General features: G+C 40.0%; 1 protein-coding gene and 1 pseudogene across 1 annotated transcript in view; one reads left to right on the plus strand and one right to left on the minus strand.

Annotated features, from left to right (window-relative positions):
- GUCY2F (guanylate cyclase 2F, retinal) overlaps positions 1-13,186 on the minus strand; it is an 89,795-nt gene that overhangs the window by 51,956 nt on the left and 24,653 nt on the right. Inside the window, exons 3-6 of the mRNA XM_027054884.2 lie at positions 12,251-12,605; positions 10,774-10,858; positions 6,796-6,892; positions 1,751-1,882 (exon numbers count right to left, since the gene is read on the minus strand). Coding sequence (XP_026910685.1) covers positions 1,751-1,882; positions 6,796-6,892; positions 10,774-10,858; positions 12,251-12,605 — 669 coding nt within the window. The remainder of the gene's footprint in view (positions 1-1,750; positions 1,883-6,795; positions 6,893-10,773; positions 10,859-12,250; positions 12,606-13,186) is intronic.
- Positions 5,247-5,341, plus strand: LOC113597857 (uncharacterized; annotated as a pseudogene).

Below are 13,186 nucleotides of genomic sequence, written 5' to 3' on the forward strand. Positions count from 1 at the left end.
CAAGCCCCGCATAAGACTTTGTGTTGACAGCTCAGAGCCTGGAGCCTGCTTTGGATTCTGTGTTTCCCTCTTTCTCTCCGCCCCTCCCCTGCTTGCACTCTGTCTCTCTCTCTCTCTCTCAAAAATAAACATTAAAGATTTTTAAAAAGAAAGAAAGAAAGAAAAATATACCAATGCCTGAGCTTACCCCATAGAATCAGACTCACTAAAGATGAAGCCTAGGCACAGGTACATTTTTCAGTTTCACATGGAGATTCTAATGAGTAGCCAAGATTAAGAATTTAGTCCCATCCCTCATTTTACAGATGAAAAACCTAGATACCACTTTAGATTATTGAGCATTATTTCAGAATGTTAGAGGTGTCAATATCTTCATAAAGCCATCAGCTCACTGAATTTGACATTCAAAAGCTATGTAGGGGTGCCTGGATGGCTCAGTCAGTTGGCATCTGACTCTTGATTTTGGCTCAGGTCATGGTCTCATGGTTTATGAGATTGAGCCCGGCATCAGGCTCTGCACTGACAGCACGGAGCCTACTTGGTATTCTCCCTCTCCCTCTCTCTGCCTCTCTCTTTCTCTTTCTCTCTCTTTCTCTTTCTCTCTCTCTTTCTCTCTCTCAAAATAAATAAACATTTTTTTAAATCTATGTAATTATCTTGGTTTTGGTCTTTGAGAGAGTAGAGCTGTCAATTCCATAATACCGCAAGCTTACATCTGAAGCAAATCTCCTCTTTGATTAAATTAGCTTCAAGGCCAGATCCAGAGGATTCCTGCTACAAATTTAAGTCAGAGTACTCAGGTACACTGAGCAAATATACATCATGCCGATCTTGGTGTTTTAGGCCTCTGTCAATTATTTAGCCAATGGAAGGGAGCACTCACTTGGAAATTTCAATATGTTGGACTATCTAAAAACTAATTCTGTCCTGTTTTGGACTTTCTTTGTAATTACTATTGAAGTTGAAAGTGTTTGCTGCTTTTGGGAGTATCTTCAAACAAAACAAGGAAACCACACTGGGAAGGCATCACTTAGGAGGGACTAGTTTCCCTTTTACCCCCTGCTTAACTCTTTCCTGCTGAGAAGAAACAGTTCATCTCTCCAACTGATGCAAGATATGTTCTGGTTGCCAAATTCCAGTATCTTAGAACAAGGGGTCAGGGGTGGCCTCTTAAAGCTTGAAAGACAGAAACTTAAGTGAAAATTTTCAAAAAAGATTTCCATTTCACACAGCAGAAGGTAACCCATTACTCCAGAAGGCAGCACAGGCTGAGAAAAAGAAATAAATAAATGATTTTTAAAAGATTTCAGTAATAGCCAAAGATGACAGGCATCAGAAGAACAACTAGAATTTGAAGCGTAGGGTTTGCCCAAAACTCTACTCTACACAAACATGTTTCTAGACACTCCATTGCAAACCATTGACTGAGGAAGCCATTTCTTCTATTATTACACCCATATCTCCTAGAATGAGTGACATGGTTAAGTATTTAAATCCACCATTTTTTCACACACACAGTAAATAGATGGACTCGAAAGATTGATGAAGCTATATAAGTAACTAGATTAGTTGCTGAGGAAAATCGTTGTCCAAAATGTAAGCCAAACAAGTCCAAAAGTGGATAACAAACCAAACACTGGAAAGACTTACCAAAAGCCTCAATATTTTCACCCAAAGACTAAGTCGTAAATCACTGTCTCATTTTAAAACCAAAGAAGGCAGCAGATTAGATAGCTCTTGGATATCCTACCTCATAAATTGCTATGTTGGAGTTTTCATAGGTAGCTGGAGTTAGACTCCCTGAAGAAAAGGAGAGCCTTGGGGACCACCCACTTTGGACTTCTGAGGTGATCTGGAAGCTTACACTGGCACGACTTCCTCTCTGTGAAAGGAGTAGGAAAAAAAGGTTATATGATTTAGGACAAAACATTAAGCTATGGTATAGATACTGTGCTTATCTGGCATTTCCTTTTCTTTTTTATTCCTCAGAAAGTAACTATATGAGTTGAACTCTGTAAATATAAGATTAATTTTTCCTATCCCCCGCACAAATTTTTTTTGGCTAGGATTGCTACCATGTTCACCTCCATATACCACAAAAGAAAGGTAAATGTTTACAGGCACTTCCATCTCCTAGAGAGGATTAGAATCATAGATTTAAGGGGCAAGAAAGAGTGGCAGACACAATTTAATCTGGGACCCTCATTTTATAGACAAAAATAAGAAGAAGATAAACATCTCACATTTTGAAAAAAAATCAGTAGCAGAACTAGGACATAATCCCATCCTTCTGGCTCTCAGGCCTGGCTCTTTTTGCTATACCATCTTGAATGGCATCCTTCTTTGTACAGGCAAGATTAATGGCAGGAGGTATCCCAGAAGGCAATAAGATGGTAGAGAGTGAGTAGATCATCTGCCCATGATTTATAAGTCTGATGCCTAAAGAGACCAGATTCCTTATTCCTTGATTTGTTAACTTGTCCACATAAGTCTGGTAAGAGAGGACTAGGAAGTACACAGTCGAATGACATGAGGAAGAGTTATCTGCAATCTGTGTTAACCTTTAAAATTGAACATCTTTGTCCTCACCTAAACCAGCAGACTTATTTCACATGAAAAAATAATAAATCAACAGGTTCCTCCTTTTCTCCATGTGTCCAAATGTGCCTTCCTTAGAATGACAGCAATTCAGAGATAGCAGTTATATTTGGTATTGTCTAGGCTAGTGGCCGCCTCCAACTCTAATACCCTCATTCTGCGAGGAAACAGAGACCTAGTGAGGGATATAGGGACTGGAAGAAGAATGTGATGTTATAATTCCTGATCTCGTGTTTTTTTCTAACACATCGTGCTTCACATCTAACACTCTTGCTTGCCAATACAAATTAATCTTAAGTACTTTCACATACTCTGCTCCTAATGGTCTTTGATTAACTGAAGATCGCCGGTTGATTTAGCCCTGGTTTAAGTTAGTTCTATCAAGATGGGACTATCACAAAGGTCCAAGGTAATAGCAAACTATACCCAGCCCCTAATGTGTTGAAATCCCAACAGCTTGCAATTTAGACAAGATGTAAAACTTGACTCTTCACATAACCCTTGCATAGACCTGAACTCTCCTCAACAGAGCAAGGCCAGGGAGGAATCTACTTCTCTTTCATTCTTTATTTTCATATCTCAGCAGGAGCACCTAGATCTGTATATTGATACGTAGACCTCTCCATGAAGGGGCAAAGGAGAAAGCAAGAGTATCTGCCAAAATCCACATACATTTGGGCTTCAGCTTTACTTTCTTCTAAAAACTTCCTTTCCTGACCTGACTTCTACTGACCTGCCAGTTTTTCTAGACTGAATTAATTTGATATTCACCAAGAGTTTACACTTTCAGACATTCCATTTGGATGGAATTCTTGGCTTGGCTTTGTGACTGATTAGACACAGCCAGCTGCAAGTTTGTGACTATACAGCAATTAAGGAAAATGTATGCTTCCCCTACCTTTTCCCACCAGAAACTCTGATACAAGCCAAATGCCAAAAGGGATCTAGAGGCCAAGAGCTGTGTTCTAGGATAATGCCATCCTTTTCCACTTGGACCAAAATAGTGTAAAATAAAAGAAGCATTCCCAGAGTGCCTGGGTGGCTCAGTCAGTCAAGCATCCGACTTCAGTTCAGGTCATAATCTCTTGGTTCCTGGGTTCAAACCCCTCCTCAGGCTCTGTGCTGACAGTGCAGAACCTTGTTGAGATTCTTTCTTTCTCTCTCTCTCTCTCTCTGCCCTCCCCCACTTGTGCTTTTTCTCTCTCAAAGTAAATAAATAAAACTTTTTAAAAAAGAATCTCTTAAAAAAAAGAAGAAGAAGCATTCCCTATGAGGCTATCAACCCCTGTTGCTATTCATTTTTCTCACTCATATGGTGAAAAGTGGTGATGATTGGGTGTGGGTTTTTTTTTACTCTCATTATATCAAAATTTATGCAAAGTAGAAAGAAAAGATCTATCATAATGAACAAAATTTTTAAAACTTAAGCATTTTGTTCATCTGAAGGTAGTACTATTCTGTTAATTATGGTGATTTTGTGAGAACCGGCATGAAACCCAAATATGTTTTGTGTCTCAGTAGGAAAGAGAGAAGGCACAAGTGGAGGTTTTATAGACTTTGCTGGACTACTGAAAGGCCTATACAAAGAGGAGGCTAATTCAGCCCAAAATTGATTTGTGTTTGTTGTTCTAACACTTGAAAGCCAAAACATGTAGGCAATTGACATGAACTGTCATTCTGACATGGATACCACCAAAGAAGGAGGAATTTTAAAAAATAGGTTTATTGCTTTTGACCATAACTTTGGTACATTGGCTACATTTGAACAATGACTTCTCATCATCTGCTTTTACTACTGATTCCCCACTTCTGGACAAAATATTTTGTCTTAGAATTGAATACTTGTTTCCTTAGTATGGGGCTATCTATTGGGATTGCTTCAGAACTGGCACTTTTGGCATCTACCCTTTCTAATTAAGGTGGGAAATTTCATACAAGGCATATTGAGAATGGCACATCCAGACAAATTTGAGTGTCATGAGTCCCAGGGTCCTCTGGTGGCTTCAAAAATAGAGACTAACATCAATGCATTTTTATGACATGAGGATGGAATGTAGCTTTCAGCCACAGTGATAATGTTGGCTTTCAGTAATACATTTCCAGGAACATGATATCAACCTTACAAAAAAATTGGATGATTTAAACAAGTAAGAGTTAGGGTTGTAATTGAGAATTAAACTAAACAGCTGAATGTTTCATCTGATCCCAGCTACACAGCCAACTAGTTAGAGCACACCCTTCAGTGTCACATTTAGGCAAATGATCAGTTTGGTCACAGAAATAATTATTCTCTTATCTGGTACACTGGTTTAGCTAAAGTTAATAAATAGCACATGGGGACAATATGACGTGTTCACATTCTCTCCTCACATCCTGCTACCACAATACTAGAATTTGAGAAAACTAATGTCTTCATTTTAGCCACATAGACTGGGCACAAAGAGGCATACTCTACCATCACTAGATATAGTTGACAAAATTCTTCCCTACACATTCTCTTTTTCCAAGCTTTGGTTGATGCTGTTTTCTCTGTCTAGGATGCCTATGGGGGCCAGGAAGGTAACTATAAATTGATGAAATAGGCTGAGTAGAAGATCATAGACAGTGATGGGAACTGTGACAAGCAGCAGAGAGCATGCTTCTTCCAAAAAGGTCACTGGGCCTTTTGGCTAAGGTCAAGTGTAGTATCTGTTCTTATCAGTTTAATGTCTGATACGTCTTCTATTGAAAAAGGGCAACTACTACTGAGTTCCAGCTAATTGTCACAATGATACACAAGGTTAACAGATCTTCCAACCTTTAAAACCACCCAGGGGCGCCTCGGAGGCTCAGTCAGTTGAGTGTCTGACTTCGGCTCAGATCATGATCTCACGGTTTGTGAGTTCAAGTCCTGCATCCAGCTCTGTGCTGACAGCTTGGAGCCTGGAGTCTGCTTCAGATCCTGTCTCTCCCTCTCTCTCTGCTCCTACCACCCCCCTTCTCAAAAATAAATAAACATTTAAAAAACACCCAGAAATCCAGATTTTTATTCCTAATCCCACAATATCAAGATACTGGCTACTATTGTTTATGACTATAAGGGTCAAACAAAACTGGTTACCCATTTGTGACCTGTGACTTAGACAAGTCCTATCCATCCTTGTTGAAGATCCAGCACCAAAGCTGGTCTCTAAAACAACCTTCATCCATTGATATGTCTCCTCTGAAGTTTGCCATATTTCTAGTGTCTTTTTGTGCAATATGGCAGCTATCAACTCTCTTGTGAGGTATAATTTGTCTCTCACTTAACAGTAATTTCTTTGAAGGCAGGGACCACATGCCATCTCTCACAAAGCCTAGCCCAGGGCCAGAACATAGTAATGGACATTCAGTGAAGAGGGCTAGTTAGAACACAATCCCGAACATAACAGAACCCTCCACGATTCTCCATTGTCTTTCGCTAGTTGATTCATTCACCAGACTTTTACAAGTACCTATTATACTATCAGCATATATGTTGGGTGCTATGGATGAACATTAAGAAAACATGTACCTCTGCCCTTGAGGAACTAGCAACCAAATGTTGAGCTCAGATATACAAAGAAGGGCTATACGAAATCAAAACTACACTATTGCTCAAAGTGCACTGCATCAATTCCACAAAACTGTTCTAAGATAGCACTATCCAGTAGAAATGTAACCTGAGCCACATATATAATTTTAAGCTTTCCAGTAGTCACATTTAAAAACATGGCAACGTGGGGCACCTGGGTGGCTCAATTGGTTAAGCATCCAACTTCAGCTCAGGTCATGATCTCATGGTTCGTAGGTTCGAGCCCTGTGTAGGGCTCAGTGCTGATGGTGCAGAGCCTGCTTAATATTCTCACTCTCTCCTCTCTCTCTTCCCCTCCCCCACTCACACTTTCTCTGTTTTTCATAATAAATAAAATAAACTTAAAAAAAGTAAAACAAAACAGGTGAGATTAATTTTAATGATATGCTTTATTTAACCCAATATATCCCAAAGTATTATCATTCTGATGTGTAATTAATATATGCTTTTCATTTAATGAGATATTTCACAGGTTTTTGTACTAACTCTTCTAAATCCTCTTATAGCACATCTCAATTCAGACTAGCCACACGTTCAGTGCTCCATAGTCATTTGTGGCTTGTGGATACCACATTAGTGCATCAAGAGAAAGGGATGCTCCTTACCTTACTGCCAAAGTGGGGATTGATAAATGTCACATCCTCCAAAGTCAGTAGAATTCTGTTGGGTCCTTTAATCAACTGGATTTTATTTATACGACGCCTGAAATAAGCATAAAATCAGAGGGTCAGAGGGGGCTGAATATTTTTTTGAAAACCCAGGATAAATTTGCCCCATGATAGAAATTTTAGAAATATACAAGATCATGGAGAGAATAACCACACGTAGATCTCTCCCTTACTACCCACAGGAAAGAGAAACTGCAACCCTGTTTCTCACAACTTGCAGAGTTACAAAGAGCGAAAGAGAGAAACGAAAATGGTATTGAAAAGGCATCAAAAGGGGAGGGTGAGGATGCTGCATGGAGATGGTAGGTCAGACTAATAAAATGGTGATCCCTCATCAAGAGTACATTCAAAACAATACCTCGTAATACTTGTATAGAGCCCAATACCCTTTCTCATATGCCATAGTATATATCCTAATAATACCCAATCCAAGAATCATTCATCTCCATTTTATAGACGCAAAAACACATTAAAGAAACAAAACAAAATTAGGCAAATTGTGAGATCCCCTAGCCTGAGGCAGCACTGGGACTCACTCAAGTCCTTGGTCCCTGGCTGTGGGCCCAGATTTCTGCCCACAAGACCACTTGTCTTGCAAAGTTGCATCTATGCGTTGCCAAAGCAACAGGTTGAAAAGTGGAAAAATGCAATCAGTTGGTTGCTTTGTCTACATGATTCCAAACAAGTGGGCTGACTGGGTTTTTTTTCTCTTTTACTGAACTGGTCTCTTGTCTGAGCATTACACAGACACAGTTTAAACCTGATTCTCTTCAAACATGCCCATTAATTTGCAGCAAATGCAATTATTTCCTACAAATCAATTACTAGACACATAAGAGTTTATGATGCCTTACCCACACATCCAGGTAGGTCATCTCAGTTGAGCTGACCCGGCAACTCAAGGACCCAGAGGGTACCTTGGATTTAGTCTGTGTGGTTTTCTTCTGTTTTGTCTTGGGGGCTCTGACAGCAACAGTTTGGCTTCGCTTTTTCCGCAACCCCTTAATGGTCACCCTGTGGAATGTTTTAAAGCTAGCTCCAGAGTGGGGAAAACAACCACTGAATCAAAATGCTTTGTCAAGTTGCTCTAAAGAACTCTGCAATGTCACTGTAGCTGTAAGCACCAGCAACGCGGTTTTTCTCAGCAATTCCACTGGTTTGTAAACAAACAATTAATGTGTTTCTAATTGCCTGCCAACAAATATGTCCCTTATCACTCTGGGAGCTTCTACCCTGCAGAGAAAATTAAAAGAGCCCTGTAGTGAATTCTTGGGTAGAGCACATGAATCTTTTGGCAAAGTAAAACATCGCTCCCTAACTTATCTATTTCATATGTGTAGTGAATTGTCTTAAGGCAAGCACACCTGTAAAAATAACCATGCTCCAGAGCACACTCCAGTAGAAAGAGAACTGGACTCCCAGTCCACAGACCTGGGGTGTAGTGCAGATTCTGTCATTAATAAGCCAGATGACCTTAGATAAATAATTTAACCTCTTCATGCCCCTGTGTCTTCATCTGTCTAGCAGGATAATAGTTCTGCATTACCCGCTTTATAGAGTTGTTTTGAAAATCAAATGAGATAATGTATGTGAAAGTGCTCTGAAAAGCATGAAGCACCGTGAAAGTAGAAGAGCTCATTATTATCATTATCATCATTAGTATTACAAAGCACTGGAGAGCTTTATAGAAAGGTGAGGCAATCTGGTTCAGAGCAGGGAGAAAGGAGAAGTTCAAAGAATGCTTTGTTTTGGGGTGGTTGGGTTCTTTGCATGTCTTTCCTTCTGAAAAAGAAAAAAACTTAAACAATCAAAACACACAGAAAGGGAAGGAACAGAGAGTCACTCTCCTGCAAGTAATCACCATCTATTACACAAACTCATCAGACGCTCAGCTCTTCTGATTGCAGCCGTGGTGGGCAGAGAGAGGGAGGAAGGCAGCAAAGAGAGGGCATCTTTTGTCCTTTGTTAGCTGAAGAACCACCGACCAAGTGGCTCTGGCAAATGATGTGTCTCTCTCCCATCTCTGAGTTTTCTGTGACCACTTGAAGTACCAATTGTCTCAAACTCATTTTCCTCTCCAATCATGTCCCTTTCCAATCATGTCCCTCTCCAATCATTTTCCACTCTAGTCTTCTTGGCCCTTCAGCCCACAAGCTCCAAACAACACCCCTCATGGTTTTTAGACTTGTTTTTCTTGCTTTCCAAAGAATTGCAGATTGAGCTCATTATTCTAAGCCCAAAGAACCAGTTCATTCCATGGGAAAGACCAGGGAGACCAGTCATGGAGGGTAAGGTGGGAGGTTGACTGACAAGTAACATAAGCAACTGAGTGACTCCATTTTCCACCTTGCCATGGGATGTTTTGGCATTAGGTAACCAGAGCCCATTACTCTTCAAATCTCCCTAGAGAGAGGAGCTTTTAGATTGGATGGCATTTATTTTCACTAAGCATCTAAGGATGTTAATTCAATCCTTTAGTCTTTGGCAGCAGCTAAATTCAATACATTAAATTTCTGTTCTGAGCAGGGATATTTCACAGTCACAGAAATTAAAAGAAAAACTTCCCTTGAACTAATGTCTTTATCAAATATGTTTTAACAATTCATAAGCTACATACCACTCTGTATGGTTTTATCGAGTTTCTAATATGAGGAGATTGAATAATGGTTTTTCACAGTGATGCCAACATACTAAACACTAAGAGTTAACACCTGTTAGAGTTTCAGTCCAGGATTTCACAGAGTCATTAGACCATCAGAGCTGGAAGGGCTCTTAAAGATCACTTAATCCAATCCCTTCATTTTACAAATGAGAAAATTCTGGCCAAGAAAGGTTTAGTGTCTTGTCCAAATTTCCACAGCTTCTTAGTACACTCTAGACATTTTTTTTTCTTGGAACCTGCTAAAATAGCTCCACTCTGTTCCCTACCAAATTCATGTCATATTTTTGTCAGGACCACTCTTGCAAAGACATAACAAGGTGTGGTTAGCAGGATGGAAAGGGTAAAATGGGACAGTTGTGGTTGATTTCATTTTTTACTTTCCCTAAATCATCTTAATATGGGGAGGGTTCATCTGTTAAAATGTGAAGGTTATAAGAAAGGAGTGATGTATGAAGCCATCTTCAACCATTTACCCCTGATCCAGAATTAGTTCATCAGAGTAGTTGCTCGCCTATCACGGACTCTCATGGAGGAAGACAAAGACTTGATAATGATGGTGTTGATGATCCGCTAGGATAGCTTTTGTCCAAGGAAGAAGGACAGTACAAACCTGGAATGTGACACCCTGAGCGAAAGGCATGAGTGGCAAGGTGAGGATTCTGGGCTCCCAACAATCAGCAGGAGAATCCATGCACCTGGGAAGGAGGGGAGACTTGACCACTTGCTGAGCATCCACTATGAGTCAAGTATTATTCCAGGTGTTTTACTTACTTGGGTTTATTGAATCTCTGCTACGATCCTGGGAGTTAGGACCATTATTCTGAACTCCTGGATTCTAGCCAAAGTCTGAGCAATTCTTAGAGCTGGTTAAAACATCCCAATTCTGTTTTCTATTTGTCCATACATTTGGGGGAAGGAGATGGGTATAGGAGACTCTGCCAGTGGAAAAGGAAGCACAGCTAGGTAGTAAACCAGCTCTAAAATACTAATTCTCTTATTTCACAATAGTGTTAAGAATTAGATCTCCTCACAGTCAACAACACTGACAACACAGCTGAGGAAGTTATTCTTGGCACCATGAAAACACTTCACTCTAAATGGGGCCAGTAGGGATGGTAAATCACCATGGAAAAAAGGAAAATCAGTGGGTCATGTAATGAGGAAATTGTACTGAAACATGACTTCCAGGAAATAAATATTACCAAAGCCATTATGGTCTTGTACTTTCATATACAAAAAGAACAAAAATGTACCTTATAAAGTAAGCAAATCCATTAATAGACAACAGGGTTATAAGCAAAGCGAGACAGACCATCACGGCAAAGGCAGGGTCGATGCCTGTAGAGAACAAGAGGAAGAACGGCATTATCGCAGAAAGGCTGTAAATAAAGGGCACCACGAAGCAACTCCTCATGCTTTCTGGTGACTCTAAAATCAAACCACATCTACCTAATTCCATTTTTCTACAGCACAGTATGTCTTGTTGACTTCATAGACACAGAAAGCAATTTCACTGTTCTGAAGCAAAACCACTCACCACTCTGACAATAACAAATCACATGAATTAAGCCTGACCCGGGTGTTTCTTTGGAGGAAAAAGTCCACGAATGGAAAACTTTGAGTACCTTAATTTAAGTTGGATGGCAACAGAGTTATTGAGAATAAACATGTTATCTCACCTGTGAAGGGTAAGTATTATGTTGTCTTCATAAAATAAAAGAACTTTTAAATTCACGGGAGCCCATAGACCTCGTGAGTTATAGATGAAAAACGTAATAGCACTTGTCCTTCAAGGGTGAGTCTGTTTTTGATAATTAGTGTTTCATTGAGATGTAAATTGGCCTCTAGAAAACCTAAACATTTGGGAGGATTACTAAAATTTCAGAAGGAACTAGATGATGATGCTAATGAAAAGGTATTTGGGTGTGTCATGGTCAAGCAAAAGACAAATTGAAGCCCATTTCAAATAGATGCATTTGGTTTTAGAAGAGTGTGGTGTACACTCACATAGGAATAATATGGGTCCTTCTAAAGTTCCCCCCTGGGTCTCAGAGATTTGATGGACTTTCCACTCTTCCTCAAGCTAGAGGAGTTCCATCAGTCAATCAAAGTGCAAGTATTTATTGGATGCCGACTGTGTTGGGTGGTGGGAGAGGCTAAGAATTATTAGCTATGCCCTCCAGGAGCAGTATATTTGGGAGGGGGAGACACAATCAATACACAAGAAACAATTGAAAAGCAATTTTGTGCTAAGCTGTGAGGTACAGACTTTTAGTTCAATGAGAGTTCAGAGAGGAGAGGGTATAGAAATAGGATTTCTGTGGAGGGACCTGACTGACAGGATTTGGATGCATCAGGGAAAGGGTAGATAATCTTTCTGGCAGTGGAAACAATCACAGGTCATAGTCAACAACAGACCAAGGAGAAGACTCATGCCTTCCTCCTATTAGAGTAACCTCTTTGGGAGTGCCGATCCTTTGAAAAGGAGTTGGGGGGGGGGTGGGGTGAGATTTTTAAATCGTGCATGATTATTTGAGGCTACAAAGTACCTCTCATTGTCCTCATTATTTTAAATTGACTACCTGGAATGCCAAGATGTTTATCTGACCTGAATACAAATGACTGATTCTATGAGTGTTCCAATATTAAAATGTGCCTTCAGAACTTAAAGAGGTTCCCTGGTAACCCAAGCTGAGCCAAATTGACTATCAGTGATTTTCCATTCCTTACCTCCTTGACAGATCTTCCCTTCTGCAAACCAGCATTTTGCATCTGCTTGAGGGGGCCTGCCACCAGGGAAGTGAATGGGGGTCCCTCTGAACCGTAGCAGCTCCGTTTCCATGTCCACAGTGTAAGTGCTATACAGTTCCCATTCTTTCCAGTTGGTGTCCAGGATTACATATTCTGCAATTCCATTTCCGTTTGAATCTGTCCTTATCAACTGGTTGAATCCATAGAACTGCATGTTTCTGGAATGCTGAACCAGGCTGGCAGCACTAGCCTGTCCATTTTCTTTCATAGCATTATTCATGGCTTGTGCGATAAAGTAAATTGAATTGTAGATGGTTCCAAACAACGGTGAAACCTATTTTTAAAAATTACAATTATCTTGAGCTCTGGTCGCCCTAGAGCAATCTCAGAGTGTATTCCAAGCCTGTGTTCATTATTATGGGCTGCACATCTGAATGTAGAACTATGAAGACCCAGAGGAAAAAAAACAATTGTTTCAGAGGACTTGCTTGGTTTCTCCCCTGAATTTTTCTGTTATTTTCCCCCAGGCCTTTACATCTTTACATATATCAAATATGACAATTTTATGAGCAAACCAAGTAATACACAATGTATTTTTATGCTTCTAAACTAAGAAAATGATATAGAGTTATAAAGGGCACTTAAAAAAAAAAAAGAATGGAATCAGCAAGAGGCATGCACAGGAAATTTACCACGTTAATTACCGGTGCATTATGCATGGTAAAATCATTTTACTGACACTACTAGAGTGGTAGGTGTGTGTGGGAAGACTGTAAATAATGTGTCTCCACAGTCCATGTCTGTGTACTGTCTTAGTCCAAAGTGGCTATTCTCCTAGACACATGCTCCCCAGAGGAAGCGAACACTAGAATACAGTTTTAAGCACATACCCCCACACATACACATGCAAACATG

This window comes from Acinonyx jubatus, chromosome X (genome assembly GCF_027475565.1).
Source record: "Acinonyx jubatus isolate Ajub_Pintada_27869175 chromosome X, VMU_Ajub_asm_v1.0, whole genome shotgun sequence".
NCBI lineage: Eukaryota > Metazoa > Chordata > Mammalia > Carnivora > Felidae > Acinonyx > Acinonyx jubatus.